This window comes from Ananas comosus, linkage group 4 (assembly GCF_001540865.1).
Source record: "Ananas comosus cultivar F153 linkage group 4, ASM154086v1, whole genome shotgun sequence".
Classification (NCBI taxonomy): Eukaryota; Viridiplantae; Streptophyta; class Magnoliopsida; order Poales; family Bromeliaceae; genus Ananas; species Ananas comosus.
The window spans coordinates 12,159,355-12,185,627 of record NC_033624.1 but is presented as its reverse complement, the minus strand read 5'-3'; the positions used below and the strand labels follow the sequence as shown (position 1 = coordinate 12,185,627).

The window sequence follows — 26,273 nt, the reverse complement described above, 5'->3', positions numbered from 1 at the left end:
GATATTTTTTTTGGCTGCTTGGCTGACAGTTGGACAGGAAGAGTTTTCAAGAGAGGATATCTAAATTAAACTTTAAACATTTGTGATTTTTTTGACTAAAATATTTTCCTTTTTATGCTTAGATCTGGAGAATTTAGTTTCAAATTTCTAGTCTTTTTTTTTTGTCTTTTTTGAAATGCAATGTCAAGTCTTTTTATGGCATGCGTAGTTAGAGGTCCAGTGGGAAGATGTAGATGTTGATGTTGATGTTGATGTTAGCAGATACATTTCTGATACTCGTCTCATGCATTGAGAGTGCTAAAAGTAGTTTATATGTTGTATATATGAATGTGTTTGTTAGCTGAAACTTGATGATTATTCCAAAATTATATGTTGTTTAAAAAGTAATAAATCTCTGAGGTCCTGCAAATTAAGCGAGTTGATACTCTCGTAGCATTTTTTTTTTATTTTTTTGGTGTGTGTTATCTAGTTTGTTAAGCTGAAATTTTTGTTAAATCTAGTAGCTCTACTAGTTATTGACCTGTAGTTATCGTAGCTTCATTTAATAAAAAGTGGTTAAAATCTCTAAAATCTATAGAACCATCAATGAATTTGATGGAAATTTTTTTTTTTATCTAATTATAAGTAGTAAATTCTGCAAAACTTAAAAGTTAAAAGAAGCATCAACAAGAAGAACTAAACTTTAATAAGTGATTACATGGTGGTTTAAAAAATTATATTTAACTACCATATAGTTTAACTTATTTTTATTCTGTCGTGCTGTAGTTCAAAAAATTATATTTAACTATTCTATGGCTATCAAAAATTTTATTTTATTTTTCTATTTGATAGTGAAATTTTTTAATAAAAATAGAGAAAAAATCTCAGAATAATTACGTATTACTTTTTAAATCATAAGATAGCATAATACAAATAAGCTAAACATCATGGGTGGGGGTCCCAAATTGAGGTTTATCCTAAAAATTGCCTAAGATTTGGTGGGCTTTCTTACATTTCTATTTTCTACTTTTTCATTTTGTCACAAGAGCCAATTTAGTCCAACCAGTCCTAGTTCAGTTATAAATAGGGCTGGTAAATGAGCGAGCCCCGTCGCGTTCAGCTCGATATACGGCTTGCGCAAGCTTGGCTTAAAAATAAATGAGCTGCAGTTGAACGGAAAAAAAAAAAATTTGAAATTTATTTCAAACCGAGCTTGAGTATTACTTGGCTCGTTCGAATTAGGCTCAAAAAACTCGATAGTAAAAATATATATATAAATATAATATATTTTAATTATATATAGACTGAGTGAATAATCTGAGTTTAGTTAAAATTGGACAAATGTTGCTGGCCCATAAAAATAAACCCAATATGCCAACGAAATGGCAAAATCTTGCTAAATTTACATTTTCTATAAATAATTTGTAGAGCCGGTTTAAACCGCGAATTAAAATTTGTTGAGATAATTTTAATCATCTTTATATTATTAATAAATTATGAATAAAAAATATCTAAAAAATATTAAGTATAAATATTGGAGCGGTTGGAACCGCTCTATATACTGCCGCTAAGCTTCTCCGGCGGTCGCTCAAACTGCCTCTGTATTGTAGAGGCGCTGTCTACGCCTAACGCTAGAGGCAGTTGTAAAAACAACCTTTACGAATAGTAGAGGTACCTAAAAACTGCTTATACAACAGTCTTTTTTGTAGTGTGATCTCCCTCTCTTTCTTTCAGAACGCTTCAAATCCTGAATATCTTTCTCTCTCTCTCTCTCTCTCTCTCTCTCTCTCTCTCTCTCTCATCCCAAGCAGCCAAGTTTGAAGCTCCAAAGTTACCCAATGATAGCACGCGCTCGCAGTTACCTATCTTGCCATTAGTTGTGTGCTTAAAAAAATATATTAAAATTTTTAAGGTAAAAAATTATTATTTATGCAAAATTTTGATTTTAGTTATATATGATTGAATAGTTTAATTCAATATTTACCTATATAATTTATTTATTTTTTTAGCGTATAGATGAAAAAAAATAATATGAAAATTAAAGGCGGAAGAAAAGACATGCGAGGTTGAAAAGATTAGATATTCAACTCATAAGTTATTTTCATATTATAGTACCTCATTTCATATAATTATTTTATATTTTAAATTATTATATATATTTTTATATCAAATTATATATAATATTCTATATAAATTAAACTATTGATCGTATGATGTTGAAAACTTCAAATGGTTCGTTTAGAGCTCGAGCTCGCTTGCTTGAAAATTAGCCTCGTTCTAGTTCAACTCGAATTAATTTCAAGCCGAGTTTAAGCCTAAATTTAGGCTCAAAATTAATTTTAAATTAAATTTAAGCTGAGATAAGCTCGCTCGAGCGCGGCTCGTTTCCATCCCTAGTTATAAATAATGGATTTATTATTCACCCACTTGCAATTAATTAAACACTGTGAATCTGTGTGCCAAAACCAGGTGCAGGCCATTACCGAATAACTAAAAAACCGTTGGCGGAGCTGAATATGAAATTCCAGTCAAATGTCAGAACAGAAGAGTATGATTTGAATTGCCAATTTTACCCTCAAGTTATATTACAGATTACTGTTTGTATATTTTTTTTTAAAAAAAAAGATTGCGAGGGAAAACAAGAATTGATATCTAAATTTTATAAAATTGTATTTCAAAATTTATTATATTTTAAATATTAATTTTCAGTGCGTTGCTGCTACGAAGAATAGCCTAAGATATTACTATCTGTATGTAATGCATTAGTATAGCTCCCTGCCAATTTTACTACTTGCTTTTTATTTTATTTTACAGTGCATTTGTATTCACTATTTGGATAATAGTTAAGTTTTTGTTTAAAATTTGAACAGTTCAATATGAAATAGCTCTCCAGTAGCTTTTTTGAAATACCAAAATCAAAATTTTTTAGAGTTCCCCACTTACAAATGATCTCAGTTCAGATAACTTAAATCTATTTTCAGCTACATTATAATAAAAAAAAAGTTAAAAGTATTGTAATGTGAATGCTTTAAATAGCATAGTATTTATGTTTTTGATATCTTGCTTATGTAATTTATGTATGAATTTTGTTACTGTTTAGAACCTCGTGAATTGTACTGTTGTGACGTCTTGGACGTATAGAAAAAATTCTATCCGTTCGACGTTCTGTCTGCGCGTCCGAATCTGACCAAAGTGGTTGGTTCGGTGACAAGTACGAAGGTGGTAGGAATGTAATTTCAGTTCAAACCCCATCCGTTTCTCTTGCTACTCGAATCTTGAAACTGCAACCCACAAGTACACAGGAAAAACCAGATTCCCAATGGGACCGCTAACATATATTGGAGTCTTTTTTTTTTTTCTTTTTTTCTCTTGTTAATTGAATTTTCAACTTCCCTAAAAATAATAAATCATCTCAATCGAGTCTTACATTTCAAATTTTTTTCATTTTGGGTAGAAATGGATATTTGACTATGAATAATTAGCCAATTTTTGGAATAAAAATTTCGATGTGTCCACATAGGTCTTTGACTTTTTTTTTTTTTTTTCTTTGGTGCTAATGGGAAATTTTTTTATAACCCTCTTATATATTTATGTAAATTTTTTTAATAAAATAAATGTAAAAAAGTGGGATAATTATAATTCGAAAATCAATGACTTCTTATTAAATAAAAATTATAAAAAATTTTGTCTAAATTTAAATTTACTAAATACAATTTTTAATTTAAATTAATTATGATAAAAAAATTTGAATAAAGATTTTCTCATTCAAGTTTATGAGACTAGACCTTTTTCAATTTAGTCGTATGGTATTACCATTCGAGTGAAAAATTTGTATGGCTTTTGCGATTAGCCTATTATAAACTCTATAATTGAAATAAGATTTATTAATTCTGATAGTTGTTTATTTAACAGGGATTGAATTTCGATTCTCGTACGACTCTGGAATGGAACGGCCCAATCCATTTATAATTTAATCCGGTTTTTAAATCTTAAATTTACATATTTCAAAATAAATCACTAAAAACTATTTTTCAGAAATTCTCCATCCTCTCTCTTCATCTCACTCTACTTTTTTCTTTTTCAAAACTAAAATCCTATCGTAAAATTTCATATATCCCAATTATTCATTCGATTTTTATTCCAATAAAAATTTTACATACTTTCAAATAATTCATCATTCTATTTTTTATTCTAATATTATAATATAATATTATTTTTTTTTTTTATTTTAATTATAAACAAAGTATATGCCTTCAAATTTAATTAACTTCCATCTCAACTGGGAGTAGGTGAGCTCCGAGAAATCTAGCGCATCTACCCCCGAAAGAGAGGATCTAACCAGAGAGAGAGAGGAGAACCAACGAAATTAGAGGTATAAAGTAGAGAGAAAAAAAAAAAAAGAAAAGAAAAAGAAGAACACATAATAAGAAACTTCATGGAGTTGTTTGATGGGTACTCCCTCAGGATTGAGATCGTGGGGATCGTCGTCGCCGTGTTCGCCATCGCCGCCGCCTCCACCTATCTATTCTTCACCAAGAAATCAAAGGGTATGATTATTTTTTGTTTTTTGTTTTATCATTTAAATAGGATATCAGGTAAGATTATTTATTGTAGATCATTTAGAACATTTGAGTCATCATCTGTTTTTTTTTTTTTTTTTTTTTTTTTTTTTTTTTTGGGTCAAATTTTGTCTTAGGCTGTTTGGATCCTGAAAACTTCAAGAACTTCAAACTCGTCGAGCGAAAGCAGCTGAGCCACAATGTGGCCAAGTTTCGATTCGCTCTTCCGACACCCGCTTCGGTGCTGGGACTTCCAATTGGCCAGCACATTAGCTGCAGGTGAAGTTAATCTCTCTGCTTTCGCGCACTTGTTAACTCAAAAATCATCACTACATTTATTAGAGGCTTGCTTACGCATTCTCGATTCGACGTAATTGTAAATGCAGTGTAGTTGCAGATGCATGCAATTAGAAATGCAGTAGTTATAATCGTATGCATCTTGTTTTGGTTGGATGAATTTATATGTGCATTTTACAAATTTCTGTCATTTTATATATAGGGCGGTTCGAATTGCGGCAAATTTGGGCATAGTTTTAATTGTTGTAGTTGAGCCTCTTCGTCCAGTCACAACTGCACTAATTGAATTTAAATGTATTAAAATAAACGTTGAATTTGGATATATATATATATATATATACAGTTACACATGCAGTGCAGCTGTAACTACGTGCAACGAAACAGGTCAGTTGTAATTGTGACCGAAATATGATGCTGGATTTGACAGGGGAAGGGACAATCTTGGTGAAGAAGTTATCAAACCGTATACGCCGACAACTTTAGACTCCGATGTTGGATACTTTGAACTTGTTATAAAGGTATACTCTCTGTATGTTGATATTGGTTTCTTAGAATCACTTTTTACCAATTTGCTTTTCGATTATCTTTCTTAGATGTACCCTCAAGGAAGGATGTCGCACCATTTTCGCGAAATGCGAGTTGGCGATTACCTGTCTGTAAAGGGTCCGAAGGTATAATTTGTTCTTCCTGTTATGGACTGATAGTATCACTTCATTCCATAATATGCAGTCTTTCAGTAAAACATTCAGTTTTCAATTTGCGTATATTAAGTAGGATAATTTGTAGCACTAATGTTGCATTAAAATGCACCTTATTGTCGCCTGTCTACTTCAAATAGCATAGCGATGAGGTTTGAATTCACAGTTCTCTGCATACATCGGACATGTTTTTGGACTCTGACCTGTCTAGAGATATTTCATATTCTGAAATACTTTTTAGATCACTCACTTGGGATTATTTTACTGCCGTGTGATGCTTAATTTGCCTGAAGTTGTTCCGTGTTTTCTCTTTCGAGATAATTTTTAAGCTTTTCTATGCCTTTAGGGACGTTTCAAGTATCAACCTGGGCAAGTCAGGGCATTTGGAATGCTAGCCGGTGGATCTGGGATTACTCCGATGTTTCAAGTAAGTATACAGTCACAAAATTACCTCTTAAGTTTCATTTATAGTCCTTTACTTTTGGTATTCATCTAGTTCATCCCTAAACCTTTCAAGTTTTTTTATTGGGATTGAATCCTGTGTTAAAATGGACCGAAGTGCCCAGGTATAATCATCATGTAAGCTATTTTCTGGAGTTGTAATTGTATTTGGTATGGTTTATATTGCTTATCTGGTATATAGTCATGTGTAGTAATTTGAAGGAATACGATTGCAATGGATGGGAAAGTATTAAAGGACTAACTGTAGAGTTTATAAGGTTTAGGACTATGCTGAAACTATAAGAATCCCTGGTTCAATTTAGTTAAGTACATATATGTCACTTGATTTCGACGGTTTATATAATATTATGGCACTTTTTTCTCTTTCTTTTTGTTGCTTTATTTCGGCTGGTTTCAGGTTACAAGAGCAATACTGGAAAATCCAGAGGACCAAACAAAGGTTCATCTAATTTATGCTAACGTGACATACGACGACATTCTATTGAAGGTAGATTTACCCATTCTGATAACTTTCCTACTGTAGAAATGCTAGTATTATAAGGACTGGTTCATTTTAGAAACCATTTTTTATGCTTTTTATTTGATAAAATTTTCATAATTTTTTTGCAGGAAGAGCTGGATGCGCTTGCTAGCAACTACCCAAAGCAGTTCAAAGTCTCCTATGTGTTGAATCAGGTTTGTTTCTCCCAAAATGTAATATTCCTATTACGTCTATTGCATAAATTCTCGCTTACAATAAAAGCCTTTTCTTGTGCCTATTTAATTTTGAGCTATATGGTTCTCTTTCTCCTTGTCATTAATCTGATTGGTTTCAACTTAATTAATTCCTCGAAAACTTTAACTCATCAGCCTCCCGAGGGGTGGAATGGCGGTGTTGGCTTCGTCTCAAAGGAAATGATTCAAACTCATTGCCCAGCACCTGCACCTGACATCCAGGTACTAAGTTTCAGTGTAATATTGCCATTTCAGCAATCAAGATGCTAACCTTACTAACCTAGTATAGCAAAATATAAGTTTCTGCAAAATTAATCCATTTCTGATTTTGCAAATTTGGTCCATCATTTTGTTCCTTGCAATATGTGCATTGGCGTCCAAAATTGTAAAGATTCAAAAAATTGGACCGAAGAAGCAAAATATGATGCTTTAGCTCGACGAACTATTAGCTCTTGGTGTTTTTGAAGCTTGTAACTCATAATCTTAACTTTGGTCTGTTGATTGGTAGATTCTACGATGCGGTCCCCCTCCTATGAACAAAGCGATGGGCGCACATCTTGATGATCTAGGATACACAAAGGAGATGCAGTTCCAGTTTTAAGACCTTTTTTAATAGGCCCGAGCTTGTTGAAGCCATTTCAGGTGTTGAAGGTGATCTAAATTGATGAATAAATATACTTTATTGTCTCTCAGCATGTATTGTTGTGTCTTTTCATAGAATTAGCGGCATAAGCGATAACTTAATTTTCTTTTCTAAGACATAAAATCAGGATATTGTTGCTTGGGCAGCGCCTTCTTTTATAGCAGTGCCAATTCTCAATCATCTTATTTATACACGAGCTAAGGATAACAGTGTAGCTTACCTTCTTTGTTTTCTTTGCCTTTCTCTCTTTTTGAATGATATAAATTATCTTCTTGATCAGTTGTAGCTTCTTTAAAGCTATCTACTGGGTTTGGTGATATCGAATTCACCGTGGGCTAGTTGCTATTTGGTTTTGAACTTTAGTTGGTTTTGAACTTCAGTTGACCCATTGGCATATTAGGCCAAGTGGTGTTATGAGAGGGATTCTCATTGGATATATAGTTTAGAGAGAGTTTTCGCTTTGCTCTCTAGGGTTTCCTTACTTAGTATAGAGAAGAGAGGTGTAGAGAGAGTTCGAGAAAGAGCTCTCTTGTTCTCCTACTTGATCCAAAACTTTCAAGGTTAATTGAAGAAATTCTAAGATGCTTCAAAAAAAAGTATAGTAAGAAAAGTTTTCCCACTTGGATGGTTGTATGCCACCCGTAATAGAGTGGTAATCTTTAATCAAACTTTGTATTCGTATTTGATAGCGGATTTGATCTTTCTGTGTCTGTGGATGTAGTCCAGTTTAGATGAACCACATAAATCTTCTTGTATTATTATGGTTGTGCGTGATTTTTTTTTTTTACTTTATTTACTTCAATAATTGCGCTTTTATCATGTATTTATTAGTGGTTAATATCTTGATAGTGTGGGTTTTATCATTGTCGTGCTACACTATCTTTCGATTTCTTTACTCTGCCAACCTGTAAGAAGTGATTTAAGTTGCATACTTGTAAGGCTTAGTTTGGTATTGAGGCCTATGTGACATTATTAGATAAAATGAAGTTAGAGTAAAAATATACAGGGATATGTATTTGTGTTTTTCAGTGGGACTGTAAAAAATATATCATAAACGACTCATCGCGTTATGCGAAATATAATATTACATAAAGAAACAAGCGGGGAATTTTTTTCATCGTATATTTTTACCGTACATAACGTAATCTCTCCGTAATTTCAAACGAAGCCTAAGTAAAATATAAGTAAAATATAGAAGGGAACCATTGAAATCACAGTAAAATATAATTAAGAATTAAGGGGGGAAAAATCTACATTCAGAGCCATATCACTACTATTACAAACGAGAAAAGAAAAATCTGTAGAATACTACACTTCTTGGCACTAGACTTCTTGCAAGGTTTCACTTAGGTTATTGAACATTAATTTATTGTAATTAATTATGATTATTTGTTTAACTATTTTGTTCCTTTTGAAGGAGATACGATAGTTTAATCTTATAATGTGTTAGCTGGATCAGCCGTAATTTTATCTGTCGCATATATCGTTTCACAATTTACTTACTCCAATTACTTCCTTTCAATTTTGCCATTTATCATTGATCGCTTATGATAAAGAAAAAAAAAAAAAAAAAGGAACAGCTCATATGAATCATTTATTGCTTCCAATTCACATGCCAACCCAACTTTTTTTCCCTTTCCCTTTCCCTCCTCTCCTGCATGATATGATAGCTAAGCAAGAAGCACTTTTAATCAACTCCAAAAATATCTCAAATGGTAAATGTGCTCCCCCACGTAGACAAAACTTCAAGAGAAAAAGTTTTAAAAGTGTTTTTCGATCCAAAAAAAGAAAAAAAAAATGTTGGGAAAAAGATCAGTGTATCTGTTTATTGTTTTCCTCTTTATGTGGAATCAGGAATTACATGAAAAGACTCTCTATCCCCCAACCCCATTAATTCTCAAACCATCTAACATTGTAGCTTATTAATGTCACACACACACACACACACACACACACACACACACTTGTCCTCTCTCTCCCCCTCAATTTAGTGCACGTGGAAATTAATATATATGCAGGCTCCTTTGGAAGGGCTAAAAAAAAAAAAAAGAGAAAAAAGGAATTATATGCAGCATTAATGTTTATATATATCTACACTAACTAGCATGCAAATTAATTAAACAGACACCATATATAGATCACCAATCAGAGCAGTTTATTCGAAAAAACTGGAACTTAAATTGTTTCTTTGAAAAAGGGGGAACATGTTGGGAAATTTGGAAGGAGCGAAATAGGAGAATTTTCGACAATCGCCTACTTCGTAGCGATGTTCTGGAAAGATGTATCATTGAAACGGCTCTCCTTTGGAGATCTGTTTTGGCTGGCTCAGCAACTTAGATGTTGTCTATTTCTTCTTTTGCTCTTGTGATCTTTCACCTGTGTGGCTTTCGCCCTTTTGATCCCTTCTTCTACTCCGTCTGTTATCAAGTAGGGTACAACCCTGTTTAATCAAAAAAAAAGGGGGAAAAAAATTAATTGGGAATTCACTTATTATCTTGTTCTTCATTGTCTTGTACATCCCAAGATTCTCTAAGGCCTTGTTTGGTTGTGGGATAAAAAGGAAATAATCCTTTTTATCTCACTATTCTTGCCAAACACCAAGTAAAGTTGGCATGTTAATTTATTCCCGCGTAACGGGTTATCTCGGAATAACATGTTAAGAGGGGAGAATAGTAGTTCCATCTATTGGGTGGAACAAGCTATTCTTTAATTTATTCCTCTACTAATTAAGTTGTAAATAATTATAAATTATAATTAATTAATATAATTAATTTTTTTAATAATTGACTAATTAATTATTTAAGTTATTAAATTAATAAATATTTAAATAATAATCTATTTATAATTTATTATTATTTATCTAATTAANTATAATTTGTAATCTCAAAATTAGAGTTTATAATTTTAAATTCTAAATTTTAAATTTTAAAATTAAATTTTGATATTTTAAATTTTTTAATTTAAAATTTGATATTTTATATTTTTTAAATTTAAATTTAATCTTAAATTTAAAGTTTCAAATTTAAAATTTAAAAATTTGAATTAAAATTTGCCCCCTTGTAAAGTAAAAAATACGCACTTTACCATCTGCCGGTAGGGTTTCGTTATAAAATATTTGTTTATGCCAAAAATACCCCCTCTGCCCTCTTCCCTGATGATTCGCCTCCCTCCGGCTCGCCGCCTCGCCGCCTCGCCCTCCTCCACTGCCTCGCCCTCGCCCACATCGCCTTCGCAGTCCTCTGCTGCCTTGCCTTCGCCCTCGTTGCCCTTGCCTACCTCTCCATCAATGCCCACCTCAATTTTCTCCCTACTGTCGCCGAAATCAAGGGGCGGCGAGGGTGCAGGAAGAGAAGGGGAGGTGGAGAAGAAAATGGAGAGAAATTGCGGCCGATCAAGGTGTGAATCGCGGCCGATCGAGGCGGCGATTGGGGAAGATGATGGAGGAGACGACAATGGTGAGGGACAAAATGGTCATTTTACACATCGTACCTCCCCTGTGAACATTTTTTATTTTATAAGGGAGCAAAATATAGGTTTTTAAATGACAAAGGAGAAAACTAAAAATTCGGGTTTTGACCGGGAGTTTTATGTAATTTAGCCTTAAAAAATATAAATTTAAAAATTTTAAAAATCAAATTCAAATATAATAAAAGGGTAATATCATTATTTTTTATTTATAAAAACCTATTATCCTTTTTATTCCGTCTTACCTAACTAAACGTTTTTTTTTTATTTCCAGAAATAACCTAATTTTCATCCAAACGCAAAATTGATCTAATCTCTGCTTAAATCTCAATGGGTTAATTACACCGGTAGTCCCCAACCTTCGCACCAATTTTCACTCGAGTCTCCAACCTTTTTCTTTTTGCAATTGAATCCCTAACCTCTTGATTTTATTACAATTACGTCCCAATCGTTAAAAAAACTGTTAAAATTAACGGAATTGCCACGTCAGCGTCTATTTGGCAACATTTTGTATTTCAATTTAGGTTCCTAAACTTTGCACATTTTTCATTTTTGTCCCTAAAAATAAAAATTTTAAAATTTAAATTTAAATTCAAAAATAATATTAAAATTAAAATTTTAAACTAACGAGAAATTAGAATTTTGAATTTGAATTTAAAGCTGAATTAAAATTTTGAATTGAAATTCAAATTTTAAATTTAAATTTTTAATTAATTATGTTTTGAAGATGGGGCTCTTGTGCGTTACCTCGGCATCTGTCAGTTCACTTTAGGTTAGGTGCTTTATTAAACTAGATACCTGCCGTAGCAACACCATTTCCAGCATTACGGTCTCCTTAGTAATGGCGTTCCGTATCTCCCCCTCCAGTATTCGCAGATATGGCATTTTAGCTAAAAGCTGCCTTAGTTTTTCTGTATAGACCATCTTAGCATTGGTATCTTATGCTGGGATTAGCTTTACGTATGTAAACAGAGTATGTGATACCCCTACCACTCTTCTCTATATAAAATGTAGGGTCTCCCCGATATTAACCTCTATGGTAACAAAGACCATGTCTTCAAGGATATAGTTACCCTTTACGGGATGGAAACTCACGCCAAACTTGATAACTAAATGCATTAACCTTCATTGGTTAATCCAAATGCTGCTTTGGATCTTTAGCTAGTGACTAGGTTAAACTCATGGAGATGCCCTATCTGGAGTTGTCTTTTGACAACTCATTGCCGTCGTTCACTAACTCAAGTCATCAAGGAGTATCTTTTAATAACTGAGATCTCTATACCATTATACCTCTTCTGTTTTAACAAACTTCGTGCGTGTCTTGGCCTTCGCGGGGAACAAAGTTTAAAGTTTCTCTCCTCCCGCCCAATAAGTGTAAATTAACACGAAAGAGAGTGAGTTTTTTACACTTCAGAAGTATATATAGGTTTTTTCCAAAAAATTTTTGAAGACAAAGAAATCAGGGAAGTCATCAAGGATATGGACAGTACAAAGAACCTAATAAATGTTCACCATAAGTTCGAGAATAAAAACGTTGCAACCGGCACCGAATGTGTCTGAGTAAAAGTCACCAAAGGGACTAGTTTGATCTCCAATGGTTCCTTGGTACGTATCGTGACTTATCCCTCGGCGGCTTATGTGGTCGATGTGGATTTCTCCCATTTAGCCGGTGTAATTCTAATGGTAGACCCCTCCAGGCAAACTATAGGTTTTTGACGAATCGTTGTCAGCGTGAAGCTTAACAACTAAGTAGCGGTCTCTACCGAATCTTGGTTGTCAAGTAATAGATTATCTAGAAAGGCAAGATTATGAGATAGGCTCTCAATAGTCATAAATAGTTTAGACAAAGATAGATTCCCTTACGATAACCTAGTTTACTGATTTAAATTTAAAGCCAAAGTTTTAAAAGTAAAATTTACATTTAACTTTATAGTTATAGTTTTAGTTTTAAAATTCCAACTTAAGTTTTAAATCTAAGNGAAATTAGAATTTAGAATTCCAAATGCATTTAAATTTGAATCCAAAATCAAAATTTAAATTTAAAATTTAAATATTAAATTAATTTTTTTTGAATTTATAAATTTAATGGGTTAATTACACCATTGGTCCTCAACCTTTACACCATTTTCCAATTTGGTCCCCAACTTTTTTTTTTTTTTGCAATCCGCTGACGCAGCGCCACCGTGGCATTGACATGGCGTATCCGTGGCGCTGACGTGGCATTTTTCGTCAATTTTAACAGTTATCTAACTGCTGAGACTTAATTGAAATGAAATCAAAAGATTAGGGACTTGATTGCAAAAAAAAAAGGGTTGGAGACCAAATTGAAAAACAGTGTGAAGGTTAGGGATCATTAGCGTAATTAACCCTATCTCAATTTATACTTATATCTTGAATATATAGTCATTTTTTACTTATCCCCGAACCAAACGAATGCTAAAATTTTTGGAAAAAAAACTGCCAAAAAGGTGAAATAATTACCTGCTCCAGATTCAACCACGCAACCATGCACACACCACTCTCTATTAATTGATATAGCCATAGTTATAATCACAATATTCTTGAACCTTTAATTTTGAGAAATACACCGAACTATAGTTCGTGAAATTTTAGTTGTTGTCTAAATGGTTTTTCTTATTATTACTAATATTTTTATTATCTCTTTTCTAAGAAGTTATAATAAATCTGTTCTTCATCCCCTCCTTTTCAAATAGGGTAAATTCCTGTTTAATCAAAAAAAAAAAAAAATCTGTTCTTCATCGTGTTTAGCTGTTGTTATCTCCAAAATATCGAAGATGGACTAGTTTCATATAATTATTTACTTAAATATATTGCGCTACATATATTTGTTTTTCATGAAGTGAACAACTGCCGAGTTTTTTCTCCAAATAGTATTTACGAACTTATCATACCAAATTAACTACTTGTGACCATGCTGATAGATTAATTAAAATGCAATGGGTGCGAATAGTAATTTTTCCAAAAAAACCTAAAGAATTAAAATTCCATATATATATATATATATATATATAGAGAGAGAGAGAGAGAGAGAGAGAGAGCTGGGATAGAATGCTTTCAATAGCACCAAATCATTAGTGTTTCACGTGCTTTTAAAAGCACAAGAGTATTAATACATATGACTTTTTAACCGTCAAATTGTCTCAAAATCTGTGCAGCATTATTAACAGTATGTTTCATTAAATCTTCTCTACTAATGCTAAACGAATCTTGAGTCAATCCGATGACTAAAAAATCACAAGTATATTGAATTTCTATGCTTGTAAAAGTAAAGGAGCTCAATTTTATACACACACACAAGATCAATAGAATAAAGAAAGAAATTAACAGAAGACAAAGTAAATCATGAAGATTTTGAAGTGTGCAGATAGACCTGCCTATGCTTTATTTCTTATTCTTACTTAAGAGTCTCCACAAAATAATTAATATTGCTTAAGATGGTTGATTTGGAGCACCCATAAGAAACAGTGGTAATAAATAATAATGGTCCATTGGAGAATCCATGAACTTGTTTGAACTCCCATGCACCAAGAGTACATGATAATAATAAATATTATATATATATATATATAGAGAGAGAGAGAGAGAGAGAGAGAGAGAGAGAGAGAGAGAGAGAGAGAGAGAGAAGCAGTTAGAACATTGGGTTTGAGCAACATTGCTCAGGAGAGAACTCCATGAGCCCTTCCACATGCCCTGATGTGGCCTCATCCAAAAGCCACTTCTCCAAGAAGCACAAGGGATACTGCTCCTGCTTCTGCTTAACCTCCCCCTGGTTATGTTCATGATCAGCTGCAGCAATAAGCTGATCCGCTAGCGGCTCGCCGACCGGCTTTTCCCAGCAGGCGCCTATGTTCTCAAACACGAGCAGCGACTCGAGCTGTTCGCGACCGCATTGGTTATTGATGAGAGCGCAACCAGCGCCTTGATCGTCTCCGTTCTCTTGGCTACTGCTGTAGTTGTTGGCGGCGATCAAAGGGCTCTCTTGTTGGCTATTCTCGTGGTAGGAGTTTGGTGATGAGGATCTCATCCACCCTTCGAGGAGCCTCGAGATGTTCTCCGCGCTCGAGGCGTAGAGAGAGGAGCTATGAAAAGAAGAGGGGAGTGGAGCTTCTGTGCTGCTGTAGCCCTTTGATGTGGGATCATTGAAGGGTGGGCTTATTGTATCAGATGATGCCATATTGTAATAGCTATCTTGTGCATCTGTTTGCAGCTTCTTGATCTTCTTCTTGAGGTGGGTGTTCCAGTAGTTCTTTATATCATTATCTGTTCTCTGGGGGAGGTATGAAGCTATAGCAGCCCACCTGCAAGACCACTTAACATGAGAAAGAGAGGAGGAAAATTATGCATGAATTATAGTTCAAATAATTTTAACTAATCTTCTTCTAAATCTGATCTTATTTATAATGGTTTTACCTAAAAAAGTAATTAAGAACTGCGCGCATAAAGTAGGATCTTAATTAGCTAATTTGGTGGTAAAAGGGAAAAGAGAAGGAAGGGCCAATACCTGTTTCCAAGCAAAGATTGGAGATGAACGATCATCCCTTCTTCATGTGGAGTGAAATTTCCGCGTTTAATTCCGGGTCGAAGGTAATTAGTCCATCTTAATCTGCAACTCTTACTGCACCTCATCAAGCCTATAATAGATCAAGAAATAGTGAATTATGCTTTGTGTAGAAACAGCATAATGCTATCCTTCAGAGGTAATAAATTTTGTCTCTAGGGAACTAACCAGGCAACCCCTATGATTTCTACATGAAAAGGAATGAGAAGAAGACAATTTGAGAATTATCTTTCTACGAAGTAGTACATGAAAAGAAACAAGATACACTATATCCTCTCAGCTGCTCTTTAAAAAGCTATATATCAAGGAAAATAAAAGGCTACAAAACTCAGCCAGGAAAAAAGTATAAAAACAAGCTTGTGAGTTCTAATTAGAAGAAAATTTTCTTGTTTCTCAATAAGTAAGATAGAAAGAAAATTCGCTAAGAAAATAGTCTAAAACAAAAGTAAAATTATCAGTGTCTTTTATTTTTCCTAACAAATAAAGCAGATAACTTGCTATCTTTTTTTCTTTTTTTTTTTGAAAAAAAAGAAAAAAAAGAAAAAAATTACCAGTGTTTGTAGGCACTGATCTCCAGTTACCAGGGCCATGTTCTTGGATGTAGGAGACCAAGATGATGTCCTCTTCAGGAGTCCAGGGCCCTTTCTTGATCCCAACCTTGTCACAGCAAGGAGGCCTTCCCATCTCTCTAATCACCTGCAGCTATTAACTGTAGCCTTGCTTAACTCAAAAACCAATTAAATCCCCTCCTTTTTCTCCCTCTCTCTCTCTCTCTCTCTCTCTCTCTCTCTCTCTCTCTCTCTCTCTCTTTGTTTTGGTGAGAAAATTTAAAAAAGGGAAAGGAGAGAAGTTGGTTCATATCTAGAATTGCAATCTTATGGTTCCTTGAAATTCAAAAATTTCAAATGTTTTAAGCTAATATAACTCCCACTATACTCCCATATAATTATCAAAGACAATTAAAGAAATTTAAGCAATGGAAGATTATATATGATCTACATATCACGAATACTTCTATAAGCCTCGCGTGTTCGTGTCGGACACTTACGTGTTCGTGTCGGACACTTACGTGTTCATGACACTTGTTCGATGTGGACAGTTTTTAGATGCATGTTTAATGTCGATCAATAGTGCAAATAATTTAAAAATATATATACATATTTTTATTTTATTTTTTTTATGCACATATAATGTAAGATGATAAATATTTCAGCTTTTTGATGAATGCATATATATTTTTTTTTGACAATATAAATAAAGTATGTATGGTGAAGAATTTTTTTCTTAAAATATATAAATTACCAATAAAAATTTTACTAATTTTTATTTGTATGAGAAATAAAAAATAAAATTTTACCAAAATTAATATTTTATACATAATAAATATATATTATTATATTAATAATATTATATTTTATTAATGGTGTCCATGTCCTAATTTTTTGAAAGCTGCCGATCGTCGTGTCCGAGTTGTGTTGTGTTCTCTGTCCCATGTCAATGTCCGTGATGCCTATATTATGATTGAAAATTAAACTAAAAGAAAATTAAATAACTTAGAATAGATAATTAATGCTTTAAAATTTTGCTTGTGTGAGTTTGATAAATTTTGTAAGAATAAGGATATAGTTTGTTATAGAATATCCAGATATTTTCCACATCAGAGTGAAGTAGTAAATTAAATGTATGAATAAGATCCTTTTAGAGGGAGCACATTATTTGCTCTCAAATGCTGCTTATTGAAGGACATTTGGACAGAGGCAATTTCTACCACTTATTATTTGATAAATCGTTCTCTATTCATATGGTCCAAAGAAGGTATGTTTGGGTACGTAACATACTAATTATCCTACTTTACGAATATTTGAATACCTTACATATGCTCATATTAATATTGATAAATTAAATTCTCGAGCTTTAAAATGTATTTTTTTTGGCTATGCATCTGGATTGAAGGGCTACCGATTATGGTAAGCTGATCCCAAAATATCTAAATTTCGAAATTAGTAGAGATATTACTTTTGATGAATTTACTATGCTTCACCCAAAATAAGAGGATTTTATTGGTATTACTTTAGAGAAGTTGGAGAATGTAAAGAAATATATAGAGTTCGAAATTGATAACTCAGTATCTCTACATGGGATCGGAGGTCCCTCTTCTCAATCTGATCTAGTGCAGTTACACCGCAACTCCGAAACGGACGAAACTTCGATGCAAAAGCAATATAAGATTGCAATAGGTCAGTAATTAAAGGAGGCAAATAAAGCCACTGTAGCAACATAAAGGTACATATAGTAGCTTATAATTTATCGAGGGCTAAGGAGACAGTTGATCCTAGTGAACCTTCCACATCTATATAAGCTATTTCTAGTGTTGATTATGACAGGTGGTTTGTTGCGATGAATAAAAAGATGTTCTCTTCAAATTAAAACCATATATAGGAGTTGGTGAAACTACTCGAAGAAAAGAAAATCATTAATTGTAAATGGATCTTCAAAAAAGAAATAAGATATCCCTAGTGTTGTATTGCTAGATTCAACAAAAAATTGGCTGCAAAGGCCTATAGATAGGCAGCGTGTATTGACTTTAATGATATTTTCTCACTTGTTGTCAAGTATAGCATTATCTCTATTTTGCTTTGTGTAGTCACTATATATCCATGATATAGAGTTTGAGCAACCTAATCCGAAAATAGCTTTCTTGCATGGTGAGCTCAACAAACATATTTACATGCATCAATTTGATAGTTTTATTGTGCACAAAAAGGAAGATTACGCCTGTTTATTATAAAATTATTATGTCAATTGAAATAGTCTCTCTTGCAGTGGTATGAGCAATATGACTCATTAATAGTGGGTTCTGGCTAGTCAAGGAGTAAGCGTAATAGTTGTGTTTACTTTAGGAATTCTGATGAGGACACTTTCATTTATTTGTTATTTTTATATTGGCGATACATGTATTGTTTCCAAAAGAATATCCGAAATCAACAAATTAAAAGTATTTTTTTTGAAACAAAGTTGAAAGTATAGTTAAATTACAAATTTGAGACGAAGACTTGAAAGCAAGTAAGAAAATTCTCGGTATAGGCATTCTTTGAGATTGGAAGTCAAGGAGATTGTTTTTTACTCTAAAGAAATATATATATTGAGAAAATTTTAGAGCGTTTTGAAATGAAAAATGCTAAAGCTGTGAATACTTCACTACTCATTTTAGACTTAATTCAGTAGCTTTGTCACCATGATCGGTTAAGGACAGGAAGTACATATCGCATGTTACCTATTCTAGCTTACTTAGAAGTCTTATGCATATGATGGTCTACATCCGTCTAGATATTTCACATGTCGTCAGCATTGTTAGTAGATATGTGATTAAACCTGACAAGACACATTTTTCGACAGTGAAGTAGATTTTGAGATGTTTAAGAGAAACTTCTGATGCGTTTTTGGAATTTGGGAGATATTAAGACTCTATAATTGATTTTGTTTATTCAGGCTTCACAAACAATTTGGACAGATGAAAATCACTTGAAGGATATATTTTATCATCCGGGAACTGTTTTATTAGTTGGAAAGCAACTTTGCAGTCTATTATTATTTTATATGCTATTGAACACAGCACATTGCTATGACAGAGGTTGTAAAGGAAGTCGACATTTGGTTGAGAAGCTTTTATGAAGTGCTTACTAGTTACTTCTAATAAGAAGATAATTGTCATCCATTTTGTTCTATACATTTTTGTAAAAATAAATATTTTATGAGAAAACAATATATTTGGATGTCAGATATATATCATTTTGTTTGTGATGTTGTAGCACAGAATGATATTACCGTAAAGAAGATCAATAATGTAGATAGTCCAACGAATATATTAATTAAGCCTCTTCCAATCACTAAGTTCAAACATTGCACAAAACTCATTTGCTTTGTGCAGTAGCACTTTAGAAACCTCTTAGGGTTCTTGGTAGAGGAGACGAAAAATTCAAGCTAAGGTAGAGATTTATTAGATGTACTATCTCGAATTTTGGAGTCAAAAAATTTTCAAACCATATTTTTTTTTAATCAACCAATTTATTTAAGCTTGAGAAATTTAAGTTTTTCTAATCTTATTGGGAATATATCTAGTCATATTGGTGTTTTAGTCAAACCAAAACTTTTCCTAATTTATCCACCATCCCTAGCGCGCGCAAGTAGCAAAAGATTTATTGGTTGGTTCCCGAGGTCCTCGAAGCCTAGTTGCCTCACATTTCCGGCTATGTTTATTTCTAAAAAGTAAACGAAGCAGGTAGCATGCTACTTTTCTCTCTCTCAAATAAAAAAAAAAAATTAGATTGAAATTAATTTTGACTAGTCTACTTCGGACTTAGACACTTTTATAAATATAGCTCCTCTTTTGAATTTGGGTTTAGCATGATGTAGCATATTGCAGCATATTGGAGAGAGGGCATTAGTTGTATTCTTAGTTAGTTAATTCACGTTTAATTCGCGAATTATTCGCGACTTTTTCGAAAACCGAATTAAACGCCGGCATCCGAATTTTTCCAAAACATGCGTAAAAAAACGCGTGTTTTTCAGCAATAATAATCATCCGCGAATCATTCGCGATTCGCGAATGATTCGTCCAAAGAAACGGCGGTCGCGGACTCGCGGCCGCGTCGTCGCCGCCATCATCGGCGTCCTCCTCCTCCATCGCTTTCGTCGCGGAACTTTGGATCACTGTAAAATTCCTCGAAAAAAAAATTTTCGCTAAAATTTTTTTTTCCAAACAATAGTTGTCCCTCAAATTTTTTTTGAAAAAATTATTTTATAAATTTTGAAAAAAAAATCGAGTTTGTGACTTGAGACTTGAGAGCAAGCGGTAGAAATGGCGCTGGGTTTGAAAAGAAGAAGAAGGAAAATCGGGGCTTTGGAGAACAGGATGGGACGCGGTCCCTCGTGGACCGCATGGGACCTCCCTCTCATAAGTCATTAACTTATTATATTTATATATATATATATATATATATATATATATATATATATATAAATTTATTTATAAATATATATTTATTTATCATATATAGTATTCTATTTTTATATAAAAATATAATTATATAACATTTTATTTATAATGATAATATAGTTTGCTATTCTTTTTACTTAATTAGCTTAATTTTGTAGTTTTTTATTCTTATATTCTTAAAATATGAGTATTTATACTAATAGAATAAATCTTGGGAAAAAATAATTTTAATTTAATAGCCGAATTTTTGATCCCGAATTTTTAATTGAAGAACGTATAATATCCGTATAAATCACGTATCCGAATAATTACGAATCCGTTTTTTAGCCGTATTTTTCAACGAATTTAAAAATTAGAAAACGAATTTTATCCGAATTATATCCGTACCGAATTTTTGCCGAATCCGAATTAACTAACTATGGTTGTATTTGGCCTGGGTTAGGATTTTGTCTTAATCCAAGAGTAGGCAAGCGACAAAACCACGTTAATTATTTACGATCTTTATTCATTTCTTTTTCTCAATTCTTTTTGACTTTTCTCTTCGGACAAATTTAACTTGCTAGATCCCTTTCTCCTTTTGTTGTAACACGTACCCATTGTTAATAGCAAAGTAATTGAAAATATAGCAATCTACTGTGTTATGATCGTTTATAAAATATATATTAATTTTGCTATTTTTCTAAAGGCAAATCCTTATGTGAAATCAAAATAGAAAATACAAAAAGGCTAAAAATCTTAGAAATGAAACACTAAATTGCAAATGGACTATCTAACAATATCTTGGTGCTAATTAAGTGTTTGTTCACGTTTTAATCAGTTTGGTACGTGCCATTACCTGTAAATTTTTCTGTAAGTACCGAGATCCCATCACATTCTCCATATGTATAAAGTCATATTGTACGAATTTATTTGGTCGTTACATACGGTATTTTTTGAATGGACTAGCTAGTTATTACGGTATGAACACATGCAGATCAAAATATACACACATGTACAAATCTAAGGTACAAATGTATATATGGAGACTTGCGGTTTTGTACGTTGTGCGTGCCCATGCATTAGTCATATCTCCTGTACTTGTTTTGTGTAGGTCTACAGAATATAGCTATTGGTGCATATGCAGCTAGATTGAGTTTCACTTATCAATTTCAAATTAAAAGTGGTCGCGATTAATATTAACAAATCTTTATTCTTAAATTAGATTAATATATGCAATTTTGTCAAATTTAGTCAGTAGGTAGCAATCATATTCATGAATAATATGTCTATCATTAGTAATTTTGGAGATACTAATGTCATCATCTGATTAGATTTATGCGTCCACTTCATAAGTATGTTGAAATAAAATAAGAAGAGAGAATGGGATTTTGAATCCAAGTGGGTTAAATGCAACCTTTTAGGTGAAATTTAGTAACTAATCTTCTGAGTAATCCAATCTTAGATGTGAAACGGATCTTTCAAGGGTATAAGTTCTGTGCAATGATCTGCAACCTAATTGAATTAATAGGCAAATAATGGAAATAATTAACTGAGCCAGCTATGCATGAATTTAGTCATGTTTTTTTTTTTTCCTTTTTTGGAATATATGTAGTTCTGATACAGAGAACGCATGGTTAATTTAAATCTTAGTAAGATCAATTCGTTGCATGAATATTGTATATATTATTGCTCTTCCACCATTGAGTTCATTTTGAGATCAGGATTGAATGACACAACCCTATCCCACATAGAGATGTTAATTAATTGTTTCCATGATTCATCCCATGACACTTAAGTCATGGTAAAACAACCTTACTACTGTGTCAAACTTGACCTCGAAATATATATACTATAACATACGTGTGGCTAATATATATATATATATATATATATATATATATATATATATATAATGTTATGGTCTAAGTTGCGAGATCGTTTGTTATTAACCAGCTCTTTCTGCTTTATTTAATTTAAGAATTATTCTTTGTATGAGATGTAAAAAAGAAAAATAATTAACAATAAGAAAAATAATAATAATTCAACACCATTTTTGTTGCATGCTTGTTCAAACTAGTGTCCTTCAACTGAGAATTTACATAATTAATATAACTGCCTAGGGAATATATTTGCAAATTATACCATGAGAAGGTACCTAAGCCCTGCTCGATCTAATAAATATTGTAGAGGAGTTACCAACCAATTGCTTTAAAGATTGAATGGCTTTATTAATTAGCAATATAATTTTAATGAGACAGCTGATGCAACTAATCAATGCCGAGATATGGTAGGAATCTTCTGTAAGTTCAGTTGCAGGTCCATCGATTTCTTATTTCTTGTGTTAATAATCTGTCGAAGTGACTGCGAGACACGATTAAATGAGAAAACATACTTAAATAAAATCAGGAGTCAATTGATATATAGCTATTGAACTCGAGACCTACTACTCTGATGTTAGGTGATATTTAACCATGCATGAAATTAATATAATAAAAGAAAGAAACCAGTAAATTTGTCAATATCAAATGATCAAGTGATATATATATAAAATGAGAATGACATATATAGATTTTGCATAATTTTTTTTTCTTTTATTGCCTTTGCACCACGCACGAAATACATGTTTTACATCTAGATTCCTATAATAAACGAGTTACTTTTATGTGCACCCCTAAATTCGAAAAATGACGTAATTATTGTAGATATCCTTTAGATACACTATTCTATATCTAGGTATACTATATAAAATTGTGGATTTTTAATTTGAACTTGTCAACACTCGTTTAAAATGAATGAGAAGATCCATCAATATGTGACGCCCCAGTTTCCAGGAGGATTAATGCATCCTAGAACTATTCAAGTTCTAAAACGTTTAACTCTCTCAACTTTTAGGGTTTAGCCAACGCCTGAAATGATATAGTCAAATTAAGAGGTTTAGTATTATTATACTTGATATATAGAACTATTCCAAATTATTGAGGTGTCACAACCAGCTGATAGTTGCACGGAAGAAGGGAAAAGAAAAATGCATCATGCATGAAAAGAATGTATCAAGTGATTCCAACCTCCTCCTATTTCTTTTCTGAATCACCAACGTACATAACTTTCTTCTTTTTTTCCCCCCTTCTCGCTTCCATGGACCATGCATGCATGCATGATGCACCACGTACGTTGCATGTGCAGTGTCATCGCGCATCTCTTAATATAAAAATAAATCTCCTCTTCGACATAGAAAGGGGAGTCCTTTAGTATGTTTGGTTGGGGATGTTCGGGAACAAGAGCGATATCTCCCAACTTGTACCCAAACACCAGGAAAAAAGGAAAAAAAAAGGAGAGAGAGAGAGAGTGAAATAAAAAAAAAAAAAGCTATATCAAAGGTTTCTTTTCTGTAGTTTTCCGGAAAATAATTTAGCTAGATATATACATGTGAATTCAAAATATATTATATGTACTAAAATTGCAACTATTTCATTTGGCATACGAGTCCTTGTAGAATTAAATTAGAAAGGTTCAGCTTGGTAAAATCAATTAGTAATCTGCTAATCGCAATTAAGAGATAACAAACTGGTCAATTAATTAATTGGTGTGCTAGGGTGGGGGAATTTCACATGGACGTGTTAGCATTGTGTCCACAACATAGCCATGATCATCAATTGATTGATAAATTAAATTGATTGATATATTATAGTATTATATTCCTTGGTCAATAGAGCATTAACTAATCCAAGACCAAATATTTTGAGCTTGAGTACCACTTGCTTTGATTAATAATGATCTACATAGCCCTTTAGATCTCTTTTGCTTCTTTTTGCAACCCCTAAAGAGAGTTTAATTAACGTGACCTAAGAATTTGAAGGTAGTCCTCTTATGTGCTTGGGTTTTGGAAATTTTGAATTTAAATGCTGTGACACGGAATCGTGCCAAAGACTTTCCGGCACGGTACGGCACAATGTGCGCCGGTCCGTGCCGGTCATAAAAATATATGTGTGGTGACACAAAATAATATGAAATATTTATTTTTTTTAGCAATAAAGTTTTTTAATTGCTTAATATGTATCTTTATCAAATCTTTTGAACTTTATTGAAAAAATTACTTACTAATTGAAAGAAAAGAGGGTCTTGGGCTGTGCCATCGGTACGAAGGTGTATCGCACTGGTATTTTGTTTGCACAATACAATACGGAAGATACAGTCCGTACCGATGGGTACTTAAATCCTTGGTGTTGATGTGTCAGTTACAGATGCAATTGATCCTAATGCGTACGTAAGAATTAAGTAATTTGCTATATATAATATGTTGTTGATGCTATGTACGAAAAAAAAAAAAGTTTATTTTTAATTAAACAAGATCAATAACTGTGTCATTGATTTTTCCTTGAATTATGAGTGACATAAGTTTCTAATTGTAATGTATATTATGTATGAAACTAATGTATATATCCACATACTATGGATAAGGTCTATATGTTTAGCTGCACGGTCCCAAAATTATAGCAATTCTTTTGAATCCTGACTAGCTAGCTAGCTAGCTAGCTCATTTAATCTTTTGGATTTGTCCCTTTCAAGTTTTATGACACAAGTACTGTTGCTTATCTATCACCATGAGTTTGTACACAAACTTAATATTTATACATGCATGCACGCTCAAGGGGGGAAGTAAAGGTGATAGATAATTCATTTCAAACGATCGAGAGGAGTCAACAGAGCATTTAATTACAATATTTGTATTGCCAAAAGATGTGGAAAAAATAAAAGTTGCTTACGTACGATAGAGCCGTATTTGTACATTGTTTGATATGTGTTCTTAATTTCCTCCATGTACACACACACAAACACAAACACTCATAAAAGAGAGAGAGAGAGAGAGATGACTAGGAATTGTTATATATTCTCCATTATTTGCAGAGAATCCCTATAGTGAGTGACCCTTCACCACGAATCAAATGAAAGTGTACGTACTTTGCACTCATGCATAGCATGCACATAAACCTCTCTCTCTCTTAATAGTGCATATTCTATGCTTGATTTGTTAGGGGATGACAACATGACAAAGTGGAGAGGGAAAAAAAAAAAAATCTAGAATGCAACAGTTATATTACTGATGTGGTATTTCCAACCAATAAAATTATATCCTTTGGATTTACCCCGCTCCCACCATGATTAGTATAAAAATATTTTTATTTTACTTACCTCTCAAAAAGAGAGATATGATTGGCTTGTTACTGATGATATGGTCCAAGTGTGACACAATAGACTTTCTCGTGCGGAGAGGGGGGGCCGTCCTTGTTCTATTTCCTTCCCCACTTATGATTTCCATTCTCAATCCATATTTCTTGCCAATGGAGAAATTTTTTTTTTTCCTGTCTTCATCTCCGCGAGGATCCCAATCTCGATGGAACCCAATAAGTTTTTAAAAAATATAATAAATTATTGTTTATTTAAATTTAATTTAGTTATTTTTAATTTGTTTATATTTATTTTTATTTATTATGAACTTATTACGTGAGAGATCAAATTACTAAAAATATATAGCAATCAATATTATACAACTAACACACTGTTTAAAAGTTTAAATATGTTTTAAAGACATCAAAGTTAATATTTGATATTTATAAATAAATTAAAATTCGTATAATAATATATAATAATATATTTCACAGGATCAGTGATATTACGGGACGAAGGGTAAATAAATTATCATCCCTATTAGGAAGTGTTGGGTTTCTTGAAAAAGTGTAAAAATTTATTTTGCAGAAAAATATTATATGAAAAATAAATTTTTTTCCACAGTTTTTTATTTTCTGAAATAAAAATTTTTAAAAAAGAAAAACTACTTTTCCGTGATATTTGAAAAAAAATTCTCGAAAAACTACTTTTTCTATAAACCAATCAGTTGGAAAAA

At 32.5% G+C, this 26,273-nt stretch overlaps 2 protein-coding genes across 3 annotated transcripts; one reads left to right on the top strand and one right to left on the bottom strand.

Annotated features, from left to right (window-relative positions):
• LOC109709294 (NADH--cytochrome b5 reductase 1-like) lies at nucleotides 4,251–7,543 on the top strand. 2 transcript variants are annotated; one of them, XM_020231455.1, is made up of 9 exons: nucleotides 4,251–4,526; nucleotides 4,702–4,817; nucleotides 5,263–5,353; nucleotides 5,429–5,506; nucleotides 5,880–5,960; nucleotides 6,393–6,482; nucleotides 6,605–6,670; nucleotides 6,845–6,931; nucleotides 7,218–7,543. In XM_020231455.1, the coding sequence occupies exons 1-9, from the start codon at nucleotides 4,428–4,430 to the stop codon at nucleotides 7,308–7,310; spliced, it is 801 nt and encodes a 266-aa protein (XP_020087044.1). In that variant the 5' UTR covers nucleotides 4,251–4,427; the 3' UTR covers nucleotides 7,311–7,543. The 2 variants fall into 2 exon arrangements, with proteins under 2 accessions (XP_020087044.1, XP_020087042.1); XM_020231453.1 differs by having other exon boundaries at nucleotides 4,253–4,526; nucleotides 4,676–4,817.
• Nucleotides 14,264–16,174, bottom strand: LOC109709293 (myb-related protein 306-like). Its single transcript, XM_020231452.1, has 3 exons — nucleotides 15,948–16,174; nucleotides 15,340–15,469; nucleotides 14,264–15,136 (listed from the first exon to the last, which is right to left on the bottom strand). The coding sequence occupies exons 1-3, from the start codon at nucleotides 16,078–16,080 to the stop codon at nucleotides 14,467–14,469; spliced, it is 933 nt and encodes a 310-aa protein (XP_020087041.1). The 5' UTR covers nucleotides 16,081–16,174; the 3' UTR covers nucleotides 14,264–14,466.